General features: G+C 52.0%; 1 protein-coding gene across 1 annotated transcript; it reads left to right on the top strand.

The window, feature by feature from the left end:
- Position 1: 1 nt before the first annotated feature.
- LOC138811207 (inositol-trisphosphate 3-kinase C-like) lies at positions 2-13938 on the top strand. The gene is made up of 7 exons (XM_069998882.1): positions 2-1331; positions 5719-5818; positions 6832-7045; positions 8082-8286; positions 10094-10195; positions 10958-11029; positions 12676-13938. Exons 1-7 carry the CDS (start codon positions 183-185, stop codon positions 12877-12879), a joined length of 2046 nt encoding a protein of 681 aa, XP_069854983.1. The 5' UTR covers positions 2-182; the 3' UTR covers positions 12880-13938.
- The last annotated feature ends 118 nt before the right edge of the window (positions 13939-14056 follow it).

Here is a 14056-nt window from a genome sequence, read left to right as displayed (position 1 = left end):
GCCTCGGGGCTTCCCCTGGGAGGTGGAGTATCGGTTAACCCCTGTGTGGCTGGGCGGGCTGGAGCTCCCGCGGGCCGGAACCCCGCGAGTCGGGGCTCCCCAGCCACACCCCTCACGGGATTTAAAGCCGGGGAAAGCAAAGGGGGGCCGAGCCGCCCGAAGCCCGAGCTGAGGGAGCGGGCATGAGGCGCTGTCCGTGCCGGGGGAGCCTGAGCGAGGCGGAGGCCGGGGCGCTGCCGGCGGCGACGGCCCGCATGGGCCTGGAGACGCCTCGAGGTGGGCGGCGGCGGCAGCCGGGACAGCAACGACCTGGGCCGAGCGCTGGGGGCCCGATGGGACGGCCGGAGGGGGGCGGGCCTCCAGCCTGGAGAGAGGGCTTCCACTTGCACACCGAGCCTGAAAGAACCAGCCTGGGACCGGAGGTGAGGACAGACGTTCCACAGACAGAATCCTGGACAGATGGACAAGCTGATGAGCCCGAAGCAGCTGGCTTAGGAAGCGGAGAGACGGAGGAGCTCAGCCCCGATCCAGAACCCGACATGTCCGGCCTCCAGACACATCGAAGAAGAAGCCACCACAGGTCAGAGCTGGAGATGGCCGGTCCCTGGACGGAGATTGCGACAGATGGCGTTTGGACTGGTCCAAACAGATCCGACCTCCAGGCTCAGCCAGACTGTGCCAATCTCTGCACCCAGCCAAAGGTTGATGCGCCCTGGTCAGAGCTGGAAATACTTGGGTGGCAAACGGAACAAGAGGGTATCCAACCTTGGGCTGATAATCTCCGGACTCACCTAGATGGATCCTGCCTCTCAACAAAACCAAGTGCCGATGGCTTAGGGAGAGAATTGTACGCCCATAGCTCCAAGACACCCCAGGATCCTGAAGGCTCCTGGACAGACTCACATACTGATGACTCCCCCAAACATGCAAACACTCAGACATCTTGGAAAGACCCTGGGACTGAGGGTTTCCCCACACAAGATAGACATGGTCCCTGGAGACTGCATGGCACCGATGGTCCCCAGTGTACAGCCCTTGGAACAAACTGTCTTTTAGGGGAGCCTAATGGAGATGGTTCTTTAGAAGAACCAGAACCTGAGGAGTTGGTGACTCATCCCCATTCTCACCTGGAGTGCAGCTCCCTGTCCTCTGTCCCTCGCCTCATCATTACCCCTGAAACTCCTGAGCCTGATGCCCAGCCGGTGGGACTCTCCTCCCGGATTGAGGGGGGCAGCAGTGGCGGCTTCTCCTCTGCTTCATCTTTTGATGAGTCTGAGGATGACCTGGTGACTGGGAGTGGAGGTACCAGCGATCCTGAGGATCCCTCCGGGGTGAGTGGGACTCAGCCTCTTAGCTTCTTTCCAAAATCTCCCGCTTTGAGAGATACCTCTCCCCAAAAGCCAAGTTGTCAGAGGGTTCTCCTAGCATCTTCAACATCCCCTCCTTTCCCCTTTTCCCACTTTCTCCAGTTCTGGGGTCTACAGCGAAGCAATCTGGGAGCGGGGTGGTCTGATTCACTGAATGTTTTTTTTTTTTTGGTAAATCTATTTTTTTGTGCCAGTATTGGGGCTTGAACTCTCAGTGCCTGGGTGCTACCCCTTAGCTATTTCCACTCAAGGCTGGTGTGCTACTGCTTGAGCCACATCTTTGCTTTTTGGTGGTTAACTGGAGATAATTTCACAGACTTTCCTGCCCGGGCGGGTTTTGAATCTTGATCCTCAGGTCTCAATCTCCTGAGTAGCTCGGATTTCAGGTGTGGAACCACAAGCACCCTGCTCAATTGTGTGTTTGGGTATATTTGTATTTACATAATTTTGCAGCCGGAGTCAGTGGCTTGACTTGAATCATCTGGGGGAGATGAAGAACACAATAGGGAGACGGAGTACCCTTTCTTGCCTAGATGTTTTAGTCTGGCTTCTGCCTTAAGTGGTCATGAACTTTCCTCATACCTTTGCTCGTTTCTCTATAGAATGCAATCACACACACACCCCTAACCTAAAAATGCTCAGCTTAGCCAGGGACCCACCTGATCTTCCTGTAGTCCCCAGCTCCCCAAGGACCCTGGGAACTCTTGTTTACCTCTTCCACCCTGGCCCCGAGCTCGGGTGTGGCTCTTCCCAGGTGAATCAGGAGGGCTTGCTGGACAGGTTTGGGGAGGGAGGGCGGGAAGGTTGGAGCAGATGCAGGTGTGAAAGGAAGCTTCACATGTGTCTGGGAGTGCAGTCCATAGTCCATCTGTCTGCCAGCTAGCCTCTGAGTCCCTAGCTGGAGTCTGCCCTCAGCGCAGCTCAGCCCAGGGGATGTGTTCATACACAGACCTACCTGGACATGCCAGTGCCCGTGCACTGAGCTGAGCCCTCAGGGGCTTTCTGCCATCACTCTTATGTCTACTCTCATCTCTTTGGCATCTAGGACCAGCTGAGCTGGAAGTGGGTGACTGATAGTAAGAATAACAGTGGGGCTGGAGGCGTGGCTACCTGGATTGCATTCAACCCCTCCCCCCCAGTTGTGCCAAACAATAATAACAATGTCAGAGTAATAATAACCGTGACAAAGAGTTCATGCTGACTCTTACTCCTGCCTGACCCTGTGTAGCCTTCTCTGCTCTTTGCTGTGGTTAATTTACTCTTCACAGCAGTCCTATAATGTAGATACTGTGATTAAGGTGTAGACCCTTTAAAAAATATTTATTTACCGGCTGCTGGTGGCTCACGCCTGTTAATCCTAGCTACTTAGGAGGCTGAGATCTGAGAATTGCAGTTCAAAGCCAGCCTGGGCACAAAAGTCCTTGAGACTCTTATCTCCAATAAACCACTCAGAAAACTGGAAGTGGCACTGCGGCTCAAATGGTAGAGCACTCGCCTTGAGCTAAAAGCTGAGGAACAGCTTCCAGGCCCAGAGTTCAAGCCCCACGACCGACCAAAAAAAATTATTTTATATTTTTTAGACATGTCTCTCTATGTGTCCTAGGCTGGACTTGAACTTTTGATACACTTACAGTTCTTGGGATCACCAGGCAATATTCTTAAGTGCTTTGTGTTACCTCTGAATTCAGACAGCAGCCAAGTGGGGGACAGTTATCTCCATCTTACAGATAAGGAAACTGAGGTACAGAAAGGTGATGTCACTTGCTCAGGGTTCTCAGTCCTGCTTGAGTTTCAAACCTGTCATTTTTAACCCCTGTAAGGTTGCAGATCCATCCCTCACTTGTCTTTTTCCCAGGCCTCCCTGTCTCTAGCTTTTCCTCATTTTTTTTTTTTTTTTTTTTTTTTTGGCTATTCTTGGGGCCTGAACTCAGGGTCTGGGCACTGTCCCTGAGCCTTTTGCTCAAGGCTAGCACTCTACCACTAGAACCACAGCACCACTTCCGGCTTTTTCTGTGCATGTGATACTGAGGAATCAAACCCAGAGCTTCATGCATGCTAGGCAAGCACTCTACCACTGAGCCACCTTCCCAGCCCCTTCCTCATCTTTTTGGAAGCTACCTCTGTGGAGCCTGTGGGCCCCACTCTTCCTCTGGTGAGATGTCTCCCTGAGTGCTTTCATGCTCAGCACTGCTGTTTTTCAGAGCTGTTTTGTCTCAGGCCTCTTTCCAGTGGCCCGCCATCCCTCCTGACCCGCCCCTCTGCTGTAACTAACCCGAGTACATAGTGTCCAAGAACATTCTGCCACTTTCCCGCCTCCCCACCAGTCATTGCTCAAGCTCTTCCCACTGACCGCGTGCTTTTCCCTTGTTTCCTTCTCCCTTCATTTGGAAATTCCATCTGACCTCAAAACACATAGCCAGCTTCCTTCCTCTCTCCCTTCTTCCTTTCCTTCCTCCCTTCTTCTCTTCTTTCCCTCCTCACCTTCCTGTTCTGATCAGACACTAGTCATTCTCTGAGCTCCTACTGTGTGTCTGGCTTACTGCTGGCTTTGCTGAGAGGGAGAACAGGGCAGGACTGTTCTCCCAGGCTGGTGGGGAGGGAGACACAGCCGATCTCCAGACATTGGCAGTTCAGCACAGGCAGGGCAGATGGCAGAAATCCAGAAAGGTGTGGGAGCCTAGAAGATAGGATTGGCCTAACCAGAGCGATCAGTAAAAGCTTCCAGGATGAGGGAACATAGTTGCTGACACTGTCCTGAACATATCTGAATACTTAACCCTTGGACCGAAGATAAAAGAGAAAGGGCAGGAGAGTCAGTGGCAAAGCAGGTTAGAGGTCCTGGATTCTATCTAGAGCTTTGTGGAAAAAAGGAAGAAAGGAGAGGAATAGAGGGGAAGAAGAGGGCTGGGAAGGTGGCTCAGTGGTAGAGTGCTTGCCTTGCATGCATGAGGCCCTGGGTTTGATTCCTCAGCACCACATAAGCAGAACAAAACCAGAAGTGGCGCTGTGGCTCAAGTGGTAGAGCACTAGCCTTGAGCTGAAGAGCTGAGGGACAGCGCCCAGGCCCAGAGTTCAGGCGCCATGCCTGACAAAAAAGAGAAAGAAGAAAAGATCACCTCAAATTGGGTGTCATAGTGCACACCTGTAGTCCCAACCTTTGGAAAGCTGAGGCAGTAGATGCTCAAGGCCAGCCAGGGCTGCAGAGCCAGTCAGTCTTGATGAACTTCCTTTACTCTGAGCACTGTTTCTGGAGCATCTCCTATGTGTCTATAGGCGGTGTGGTGGGGACACATATCTATGACAGTGGCATGGGTTCCTTCCTGCCCTTGTGGGCTCATGGGGTCAGACCCAAGTCAGATGGCCATCACTTTGCTGAGTGGCATTAGGAGAGTGACTTCACCTCTCTGAGCCAGCTTCCTCCTGGGTGACACGGCTGGCCCCACTGTCTTCCCAGGGTTGTATTTTTAGGAGTAAATAGGGTATGGCATTCTGGCGTATTTGTCATTGTGTCTGGAATGTTCCAGGTGCCTAGTAAACAGGAACCTCGATTAATCATCTAGGAACAGCCTCTGCTGTCCAGCTCCAGTCCCTCCTTAGTCTCCTGCCCTGGCAGCTGGTAGCTGAGATCTCTGTTGGGAGAGAGAGAGAGAGAGAGAGAGAGAGAGAGAGAGAGAGAGAGAGAGAGAGAACTCCCTTAACTCTGCAGGGCGGGGGCAGGAGGAGGACACAGCTTCCTCCTGGAGAAGACCCACCTCCCAAGAGCTGCTCAGGAGACAGGTGTCTGTGTGCCTGTGGGACAGACAGTCAGGTGGACTGACATACTTGCCTGCCTGAATCAGGCCCTGGCTCTTGGTTGAGGCAGTCCAGAATAATACAGCTAAATCCTGTGACTAGGTTGCTTTCTCCCTCCCTCTCTCCTCTTCCTTCCTTCCTTCCTTCCTTCCCTCCTTCCCTCCTTCCCTCCCTCTCTCTTCTCTCTCTCTTTCTTTCTTTCTTCCTTTCTTTCTTTCTTTGTTTCCCCAGGGTTTTTGCCTGCCTAAACTGTGCTCTATCACACTCCACTGGCTTGCTTGCTTCCTTCCCTCCCCTCCTTCCCTCCCTCCCAGCCCAATAATACTTATTATTACTCACAAGAAAAGTACAAAACAAAGAACAGAGGCAGCAATACTTTCCCCACCTTTGTTCACACCATTGGTGATCTTATGATGTCTAACCTCTATGAGGTCCCCTCACCCAACAAACTTGATCACAGGAAAGGGCTCTGGTCCCAGCAAGACCCCAGGTCCACCTTGTTTTCCAGCCTTTCCCTTCCCTGGCCTCTGCCCTCAATCCAACCTTATCTGCCCCACAGACCAAACCCTGGAAGAAGCTGAAGACGGTGCTGAAGTATTCGCCCTTTGTGGTGTCCTTCCGTAAACACTACCCTTGGGTCCAGCTCTCAGGACACGCTGGTGAGAACTGGGAGGAGGGGGGCAGAGGGTGGGCAGAGGTCTGGTCTCCCTAATTTTTAGTTTCCCTGCCTATAAAATGGCTTTGGTGAGGTGACAGTCACATCTCTTAGAGCAATTCGGAGGAATACTCAGGCCCCAGGCCTAGGCATTTTTTAACTCAGTACCTCTCACTTGCCAGGCAGGTGCTTTACCACTTTTGCCACACCTCCAGTCTTTTGGCTTTAGTTTAGAGAGTCCCCCTAAATTTTACTTTTCCTGGTTGGTCTCAAACTAGACCAACCATGATCTTCCTGTTTCTGCCTCCCGAGAAGCTGCAATTACAGATGTAACAAAACTCACCGCAGCCCTGAACTGGGTATTCTCATGTCAGGCTACAGGCGCGCGCGCGCGCGCGTGCATGCGTGCGTGCGTGTGTGTGTGTGTGTGTGTGTGTGTGTGTGTGTGTGTGTGTGCCAATACAAGGTGTGTGTGTGTGCCGTGTGTGTGTGTGTGTGTGTGTGTGTGTGTGTGTGTGTGTGTGTGTGTGTGTGTGTGTGTGTGTGTGTGTGTGTGCGCCAATACAAGGTGTGTGTGTGTGTGCCAATACAAGGGCTTAAACTCAGATCCTGGGCACTGAGTCTAACCTTTTTCACTCAAGGCTAGTGCTCCACCACTTGAGTCATGGTTCCACTTCTGGCTTTTTTTAATTTGGAGATGAGTCCCCGAGACTTTACTGCCTGGTTGGCTTTGACCTATGCTCCTCAGACCTCAGCCTCCTGTATAACAGGTGTGAACCACCTGCATCCAAATCACTCTGCTTTTTATTCATGAGTGGCCCTGGGAAGGTTACCTGCCCTTCTTGGACCTCCCTTTTTCCATCCATTGCCATGGCTACCCAAACTCTTTGAGGACTGCTGCATGGATGGAGTCAGGCAGGGTGTTGGCTTGCAGGGAGATGGGAGTGGGCTTGGAGGGGTGGCTGGGGAGTATCTCCAACCAGTTTCTGACTGGCCCCTTGGTCCTACTGCCTTTAGGAAATTTCCAGGCAGGGGAGGATGGCCGGATTCTGAAACGCTTCTGTCAGTGTGAACAGCGCAGTCTGGAACAGCTGATGAGTGACCCCCTGCGGCCCTTTGTGCCTGCTTATTATGGGATGGTGCATCGTGATGGCCAGGCCTTCAATCAGATGGAGGATCTCCTGGCAGACTTTGAGGGTCCCTCCATCATGGACTGCAAGATGGGCAGCCGGTAGAGTCTGGGCAGCAGTGGATGGGGTGGAGGGTGTGTGTGTGGGGTGAGGTGGTGTGACTCCCCTTGTTCCACTTGGTGTTGTTTTACTACTTAAATCCTTCTGATGGTTATGCAGAGGGATTCCTTCGTGGTCTTGATTGCTATTGTTCTCTCTCTCTCTCTCTCTCTCTCTCTCTCTCTCTCTCTCTCTCTCTCTCTCTCTCTCTCTCTCTCTCTCTCTCTCTCTCTCTCTCTGTGATTTTTTTTTCCTGTCCTGGGGCTTGAACTCAGAGCCTGGGCTCTGTCCCTGAGCCTCTCTCTGCTCAAGGCTGGTACTCTACCACTTGAGCCACAGCGCCATTTCCAGCTTTTTCTGTATAGTTTATTGGAGATAATAGTCTCACAGACTTTACTGCCTGGGCTGGCTTTGAACCGTGATCCTCAGATCTCAGGCTCCTGAGTAGCTAAGATTATAGGTGTGAGCGCTGGTGTCTGGCTTGTGTGTGTGATTAAAAAAAAAAAAAAATTCAGGGCTGGGAAGGTGACTCAGTGGTAGAGTGCTTGCCTTGCATGCATGAGGACCTGGGTTCGATTCCTTAGCACCATATAAGCAGAAAAAGCCAGAAGTGGCACTGTGCTCAAGTGGTAGAGTGCTAGCCTTGAGCTAAGAGCTAAGAGAAAGCACCCAGGCCCAGAGTTCAGCCCCCATGACCGACCAAAAAAAAAAAAAAAAATTGCTGTGGGTTGTGGGGCTTGAACTTAGAGCCTGGGAGATATTCCTGAGCTTTTTCACTTAAGGCTAGTGGTCTACCACTTGAACCATATCTCCACTTCTAGCTTTTTAGTTTATTAGAGATAAGAGTCTTATAAAGTTTCCTGCCTGCACCTCATATTTCATCCTAAGTAGCTCTGATGATAGGCATGAGCCACTGGCACCCAGCTTTATTTACATATTCTAACCCATCATAGCTTGAACTGTGTCTTCATGTAAGGAAGGATAAACCTGCCAGCCTTGTGCCTTCTGATTTTCTTTGTCTCATCCTTGTGTGCTCAGAACCTACCTGGAAGAAGAACTGGCGAAGGCCCGGGAGAGGCCCCGGCCCCGGAAGGACATGTATGAGAAGATGGTGGCTGTGGACCCTGGAGCCCCCACCCCAGAGGAGCATGCTCAGGGCGCTGTCACCAAGCCCCGCTACATGCAGTGGAGGGAAACCGTGAGCTCTAGCTCTACGCTGGGCTTCCGGATCGAGGGCATCAAGGTGAGAGCCTGCCACTGACAGCAGAACCAGACCTGGGGCTGTGTGTACTTCCTACAGAGCAGGGGAGGCTGAGAGGCTAGAAAGACACAGCTGTGAATGAGAAGCAGGCCTTGGAGGATGGACAGGCCAGGTCTGAGGAAGACTCCACTTTTCTTTCACCCCTGTAGAGATGCTCAGATCTCAGCCTCCTGAGTAGCTAGGATTACAGGCGTGAGTCACCAATGCCCAAGAGACGTATCATCTTCTCCTCTTGCTCTTTATGGCCATGGTCAAGTCCAACCTGTATCTTCTACTGTCCTAGCCTCCTTGGGCTCCTCAGCTCCTCATATCCTCTGGTCATGACCTCCAGTTCTCTAGGAAGTTCTTTCGTCTTTGCTATGAAGATTGAAGATTTCTATTTTTTCTTTTTTGCATTCCTTTTTCCCTTCTTTTTATTATTTTTGAAATAGCTATCTCAAAACGTAATTTGAATAGTCAAGAAATAAGCCAGGTGTGATGGTGCATGGCTGTAATCCCAGCACCTGGGAAGCTGAGGCCAGGAGGATTGTGATTTCAAGACCAGCCTGCACTATGAGTTTCAGGTTAAGCTAAGCTACAGAGTCAGACCTCGTCTCAACAAAAGGGTGAGCTGTGATTGTAGCTCAGTGAAAAGGGCTTACCTAGTATCTGCAAGATCCTGGGTGCTACTGGAGAGAAATAAAATAATAAATAAAGCAAGCCAGGCACACTGGTTCATGCCTGTAATCCTAGCTACTCAGTAGGCTGATATCTGAGGATCGTGGTTCAAAGCCAGCTAGGCAAGAATAGTCAGAGACTTATCTCCAACTAACCACAAAAAGCCAAAAGTGGAGCTGTGGCTCAAGTTGCCAAGAGCTAGCCTTGAGCAAGAGCTCAGGGACAGCTCCTAGGCCCTTAATTCAAGCCCCAGTACTGGAACCAAAAAAAAGAGAGAGAGAAGAAAAAAGAAAAGGGGAAGTGCATAGAAGCCAGGCACCATGCCCCATCCCCCGTACCCTACACCCAAGTCTCCTCCAAGCCTCACATCAGCTTTAGGAAGAAGATCCAAATACACTTCCGTTTTCCAGATAGGTCACCTGAAGCTGAGCTGACTTAAGACTATCCAGTTAGAGACTGTCATAGTCACAACCAAAAGCCAGAACCCCCTATTCTCTAAAAGCCTGGCTGGCTAAATTGGCCCAATCAAAGTTAGGCTGAGAACTGAGCACAGTGGGTCACACCTATAATCCTGGCTACTTGGGAAGGAAGCAGAGATTGAGAGGATTATGTTCAATGCCAGCCCAGGCAAAAAGTCCACAAGTTCTCAATAAAGAGCTGAGCATGGTAGAGTGTACCTATCATTCCAGCTATGCGGGAAGCCTAAATAGAAGAATCACAGTACAGAACAGCTGGGCATATACGCAGGATATTATTATTATTATTTTTTTTTTTTTTTTGTCGGCCGTGGGGCTTGAACTCTGGGCCTGGGCGCTGTCCCTCAGCTCTATCAGCTCAGGGCAAGCGCTCTACCACTTGAGCTACAGCGCCACTTCTGTCGCAGGATATTATTTGAAAAACACCTAAAGCCCAAAGGGCTGGATGTATGGCTGAAGTAGTCTAGAGCCTGAACAACCCAAGATCTTGAGTTCAAATCCCAGTACACCTCTCCCCAAAGTTAAGACTTTGGAGCTGGGTTGAGCTGGGCCAGGCAGGTGGACTTGTTTGCCTTAAACATAGAGTAGGCTTCTTGGAGGCCCATGGGGGGGGGCACAATCACAGCATTGACAACACCCCTTCACCCTTCTTGCAGAAAGCTGATGGCCACTGCAACACCAACTTCAAGAAGACGCAGGCGCTTGAGCAGGTGACGAAGGTGTTGGATGACTTTGTGGACAGGGACCGAGGGATTCTGGTGAGTGGAATGTCCTCGTCTCTAAATGCAGCCACCATCTATTGTCACTTCAAGTCATTTAGCTCTGGGCCTGGGCTGTTGCTGGCATGCTTTGCTCAGAGCTCACAGTCAGCTGGTGGCTTGGCCTAGGCTGGCAGAGTCTCGCCTGGCTTGACTTGGGTGTCTGCCTGCTGGCTCATTGTCTTGGCTCAAAATGGCCATCTGTCCTGATGGAGCAGACCAGCCCAGACTGCTTCTCACCTTGGGAACAACAAGCCAAGAGAGCAAATAGATGGGTCAGCCTTCCTGGTACCCGGGCCTGGAATGGCTTCATTCTGTTGGGCAGGGCAGGTCATGGCACATGACTAGGCCAAACCAAAAGGAAAGGGAAAGCCCGGCACTGGTGGCTTATGCCTGCAATCCTACTCAGGAGGCTAAGATCTAAGGATCATGGTTTGAAGCCAGCCAGGGCAGGAAAGTCCGTGAGACTCTTGTCTCCAATTAACCACTCAAAAACTGGAAGTGGAGCGGTGGCTCAAAGTGGTAGAGTGCTAACCTTGAGGAAAAGAGCTCAGGGATAGTCCCCAGACCCCAAGTTCAAGCCCCATATCAACCAAAGAGAAAAGGAAAGAGAAACAGGTCCAGCCCTCCATGCAAGGGACTGTATAACATGCTTCACTCTTGTCTGTGCCACTCCAATGAGTCCTACCCATTTCCCACTTTGGGGAGGCTTCTAGGTGGCTGACAAGTCTCTAACCAAGACACCTATCCTCTCCCACTCAGAGAAAGTACGTGGCCCGGCTAGAAGAACTTCGAGAAGCTCTGGAGACCTCCCCTTTCTTCAGGACCCATGAGGTGCGAGCCCCTGGACACCGTGGGGTGTACATGAGGGTGGTGGGCCAGGCAGCATGCGGGGACCGTGGACAGTGATAAAAGGGAGGCTCCGCTGGGTGCCCATGGCTCATGCCTGCCATCCTAGCTACTCAAGAGGCTGAGGATTGCTGTTCAAAGCTAGCTTGGGCGGGAAAGTCCATGAGACTCTCGAGTTAACCACCAGAAAATGCAAAGTGGTGTTGTGGCTCAAGTGAGCAAAAGAGCTCAGGGACAGCAGCGAGGCTGTGAGTTCAAGCCCCATAACCAACAATAAAAACAAGAGAGACCCCAAAGTTTGGCTGGGCTCCAGGACACAGACAGGAACAACTTTCAGTGTTACTGAGGTATGACAGAACCCCCGGAGACTGATTTTGGGGGCATACAAAGCATTCTAGCTCTGACAAGAAGTTTTTTTTTTCCTTTTTGTCCTAATATTCAGGCTCGAACTCAGGGGCCTGCCCTACTGCTCAACTTTTTTGCTTATGATTAGTGCTTTACCACTTGAGCCACACCTTCAGTCTAGCATTTTGCTGGTTAAATGGAGATAGAATCTCACAGATCTTTCTGCCCAGACTAACTTTGCACCTCAATCCTGTGGATCTCCGCTTCCTCAGCAACGAGGAGACAGTAATTATTTATAGTGTCTGTTTTTATGTCTTCTTTATTTGGTGTCAGGCGCCTTTGCTGTATCACCCACATTCCCACACCATCTTTCTTGGGAAACATACTGCTGAGAGGGGTTGGGAAATCTATGAAGCGGTGGCCTCGCCCTTGGTGAGCATCCTCTGCTCACAGGCTCCTTCATCTGACCCTCAGCTTCTTTCCTCTCTTTCCTGATGTCCCAATCTCCCCAGAGATCCAGAGACCTGGGAGTTCGATGGACCTAGGTTCCAGTCCCAGCTCGGCCCCCTCCCTAGCCTCCTGAGCCTGGCAGCCATTCCAGGCAGTCTCAATGTCCATACCTGGAGGACAAGGGACAGCACCCCTGCCACGTGGGCAGAGAGAGGATGACAGGCAAATTCATGAGAGCCCAGCCCCGAGTAAACCATTAGTAGGTGCCAGCTGTCACTGTCATGTTTGTTTTTAAACAAATGTCACCTTTGTTATCCTTGTCCCTGCCTTCAGGCATTAAATGGCAATCACAAAGGGAAGGCCCGAGGGCTCCCTCTCACCTCTGCTGCTCTGTGCCTCTGTGTGGTTTTGCCAGTTTGGTGATGCAACTTTTTTTTTTTTTTTTTGGTAGTACTGGGGTTTAAACTCAGGGCTTGCCCTTGCTAGGCAGGCATTCTAATACTTGAGCCACACATCTGCTTCTAGCTTTTTTGCTAGTTCATTGGCGATAAAAGTCTCACAGATTTTTCTGTCTGGGCTGGCTTTGAACCTGGATCCTCTGATTGCAGCCTCCTGAGTAGCTAGGGTGACAGGCAGGAGCCACTGGTGCCCTGCTGTACCCACACACAGAGATTAAACCATCTCTCCAAGACAGCCCTGTGACAGTCAGTCAGGACTTGAACTCAGGCCAGCTGGGACCAAGGATCATGCCATCTACCAGCCAGTTCTCCTGCCAGCCAGGGCATAAACTTTGACCTTTGCCCACTCCTTCCTCACTGTCTGTCTCTCCCCTACAGGTGGTGGGCAGTTCCCTTCTCTTTGTACATGACCACACTGGCCTGGCCAAGGTGTGGATGATCGACTTTGGCAAGACGGTGGCCCTGCCTGACCACCAGACGCTCAGCCACAGGCTGCCCTGGGCCGAGGGCAACCGAGAGGACGGCTACCTCTGGGGTCTGGACAACTTGATAGGCCTCCTTCAGGGACTGGTCCAGAGTTGACCTACCCATCAGCTGCCAGGCTCATTCATGGGATGGCCCTGCTCTGGCTTGGGAGGAGCCCCAAGATTCCGTGGGAGTCTGAGCTGGTGGCACAAGACCTCTGTGTGGAAGGTCTTAAGGCCCTGGAACACTAGGCAGCAGCGGGCTCTGCTATGGTCTTGGGAAAACACCAGGTCTCCTGACCCACGGGGAAGGCTTCTCCTGATAGCTGGGGTGACCTGTGGCCACCCTTGTGAGCTCTTCCTGGTTCCCAGATCAGGCATCATTTACAAACATGGGGCCAAGTCTCCAGTCTCTCTGGAGGCTGTCCAAGTGCCGAGTGACAGGGCAGGACACTGCAGGGCACCTGCTGACACTGCCCGGGTCTGAAGTTCCTGGGTGGGGCACAGCCACTCCCTACAGCCGGGCTCTTTGGGATCCTCCCTTTTCCTCTGAGGACTCCCCTGATCTGCCACACACCCAAACCACAGCCACCTGCCTGCCGGCACTGTGACCAGCACAACCTCATTCCTTGGTGCACCAGATCCAGCCTCTGGACTGCCTCCTCTTCCTGTCAGCCCCCTGCCCTGGGGCTCTGGAGGTCCTTCCTCTCAGCACACTGGGGCTGCGGGAAGGGGGTTTCTGAGGCCAGGGTAACAGGTTTTTTTCCTTGGGAATCCCCGTGGCCTTGCTCAGGAGGCCCCTCCCCCCCCCCCCCCCCCCCCCCAGTGAAAGGGCAGGTGGCCCAGAAGCACAGGTGGAGGTGCTGGCTGTGACCTTGGGCCTGCAGTCCAAGGTCGACACCAAAGATTCCAGAACCTTGGGTGTGGCAGATGTGTCCACTGTTCCACTGCTGCAGCATCTGTGACTTTGGCTTCCTGGCCAAAGGGAGGACAGATGGCCGCCGACTTGTTCCCCAAGCCAAGGATCTGGGCTGCAGGGCTGAGAAGATGGCCCTGTCCTTTTCTACTGATCATCTTCCTATGTATTTATAAGCTAGGTAGTTGTTAGATTGGGGGTTGGGTGGGAAGGGGTTTGAGGCAAATGGCTTCACTGCGCCTTTACCCACAACACCCCAATAAACAGGACAAAGTCAATATGGTGGGTTGCTTTTGTTTTTCCTTTGTATCTGGGGTATGTGGGTTCACATTCGTATTCTATGTTTTAGTGCTAGAACAGAGAAGCAGGCTCAGGGCTG

This window comes from Dipodomys merriami, unplaced genomic scaffold (genome assembly GCF_024711535.1).
Source record: "Dipodomys merriami isolate MVZ:Mamm:240054 unplaced genomic scaffold, mDipMer1.0.p SCAF_52, whole genome shotgun sequence".
In the NCBI taxonomy this organism is placed as follows: Eukaryota; Metazoa; Chordata; class Mammalia; order Rodentia; family Heteromyidae; genus Dipodomys; species Dipodomys merriami.
Note: the sequence above shows the minus strand (reverse complement) of the source record. Positions and strands in the feature narration are given on the sequence as shown.

Bases quoted from the DNA above. Each gene is read 5' to 3' on its own strand.
- LOC138811207 (XM_069998882.1), top strand. From the start codon at position 183: ATGAGGCGCTGTCCGTGCCGGGGGAGCCTGAGCGAGGCGGAGGCCGGG. The intron at 1,332-5,718 runs GTGAGTGGGACT...TCTGCCCCACAG, and splicing joins ATCCTGAGGATCCCTCCGGG to ACCAAACCCTGGAAGAAGCT. The intron at 11,030-12,675 runs GTGCGAGCCCCT...TCTCCCCTACAG, and splicing joins CTTTCTTCAGGACCCATGAG to GTGGTGGGCAGTTCCCTTCT.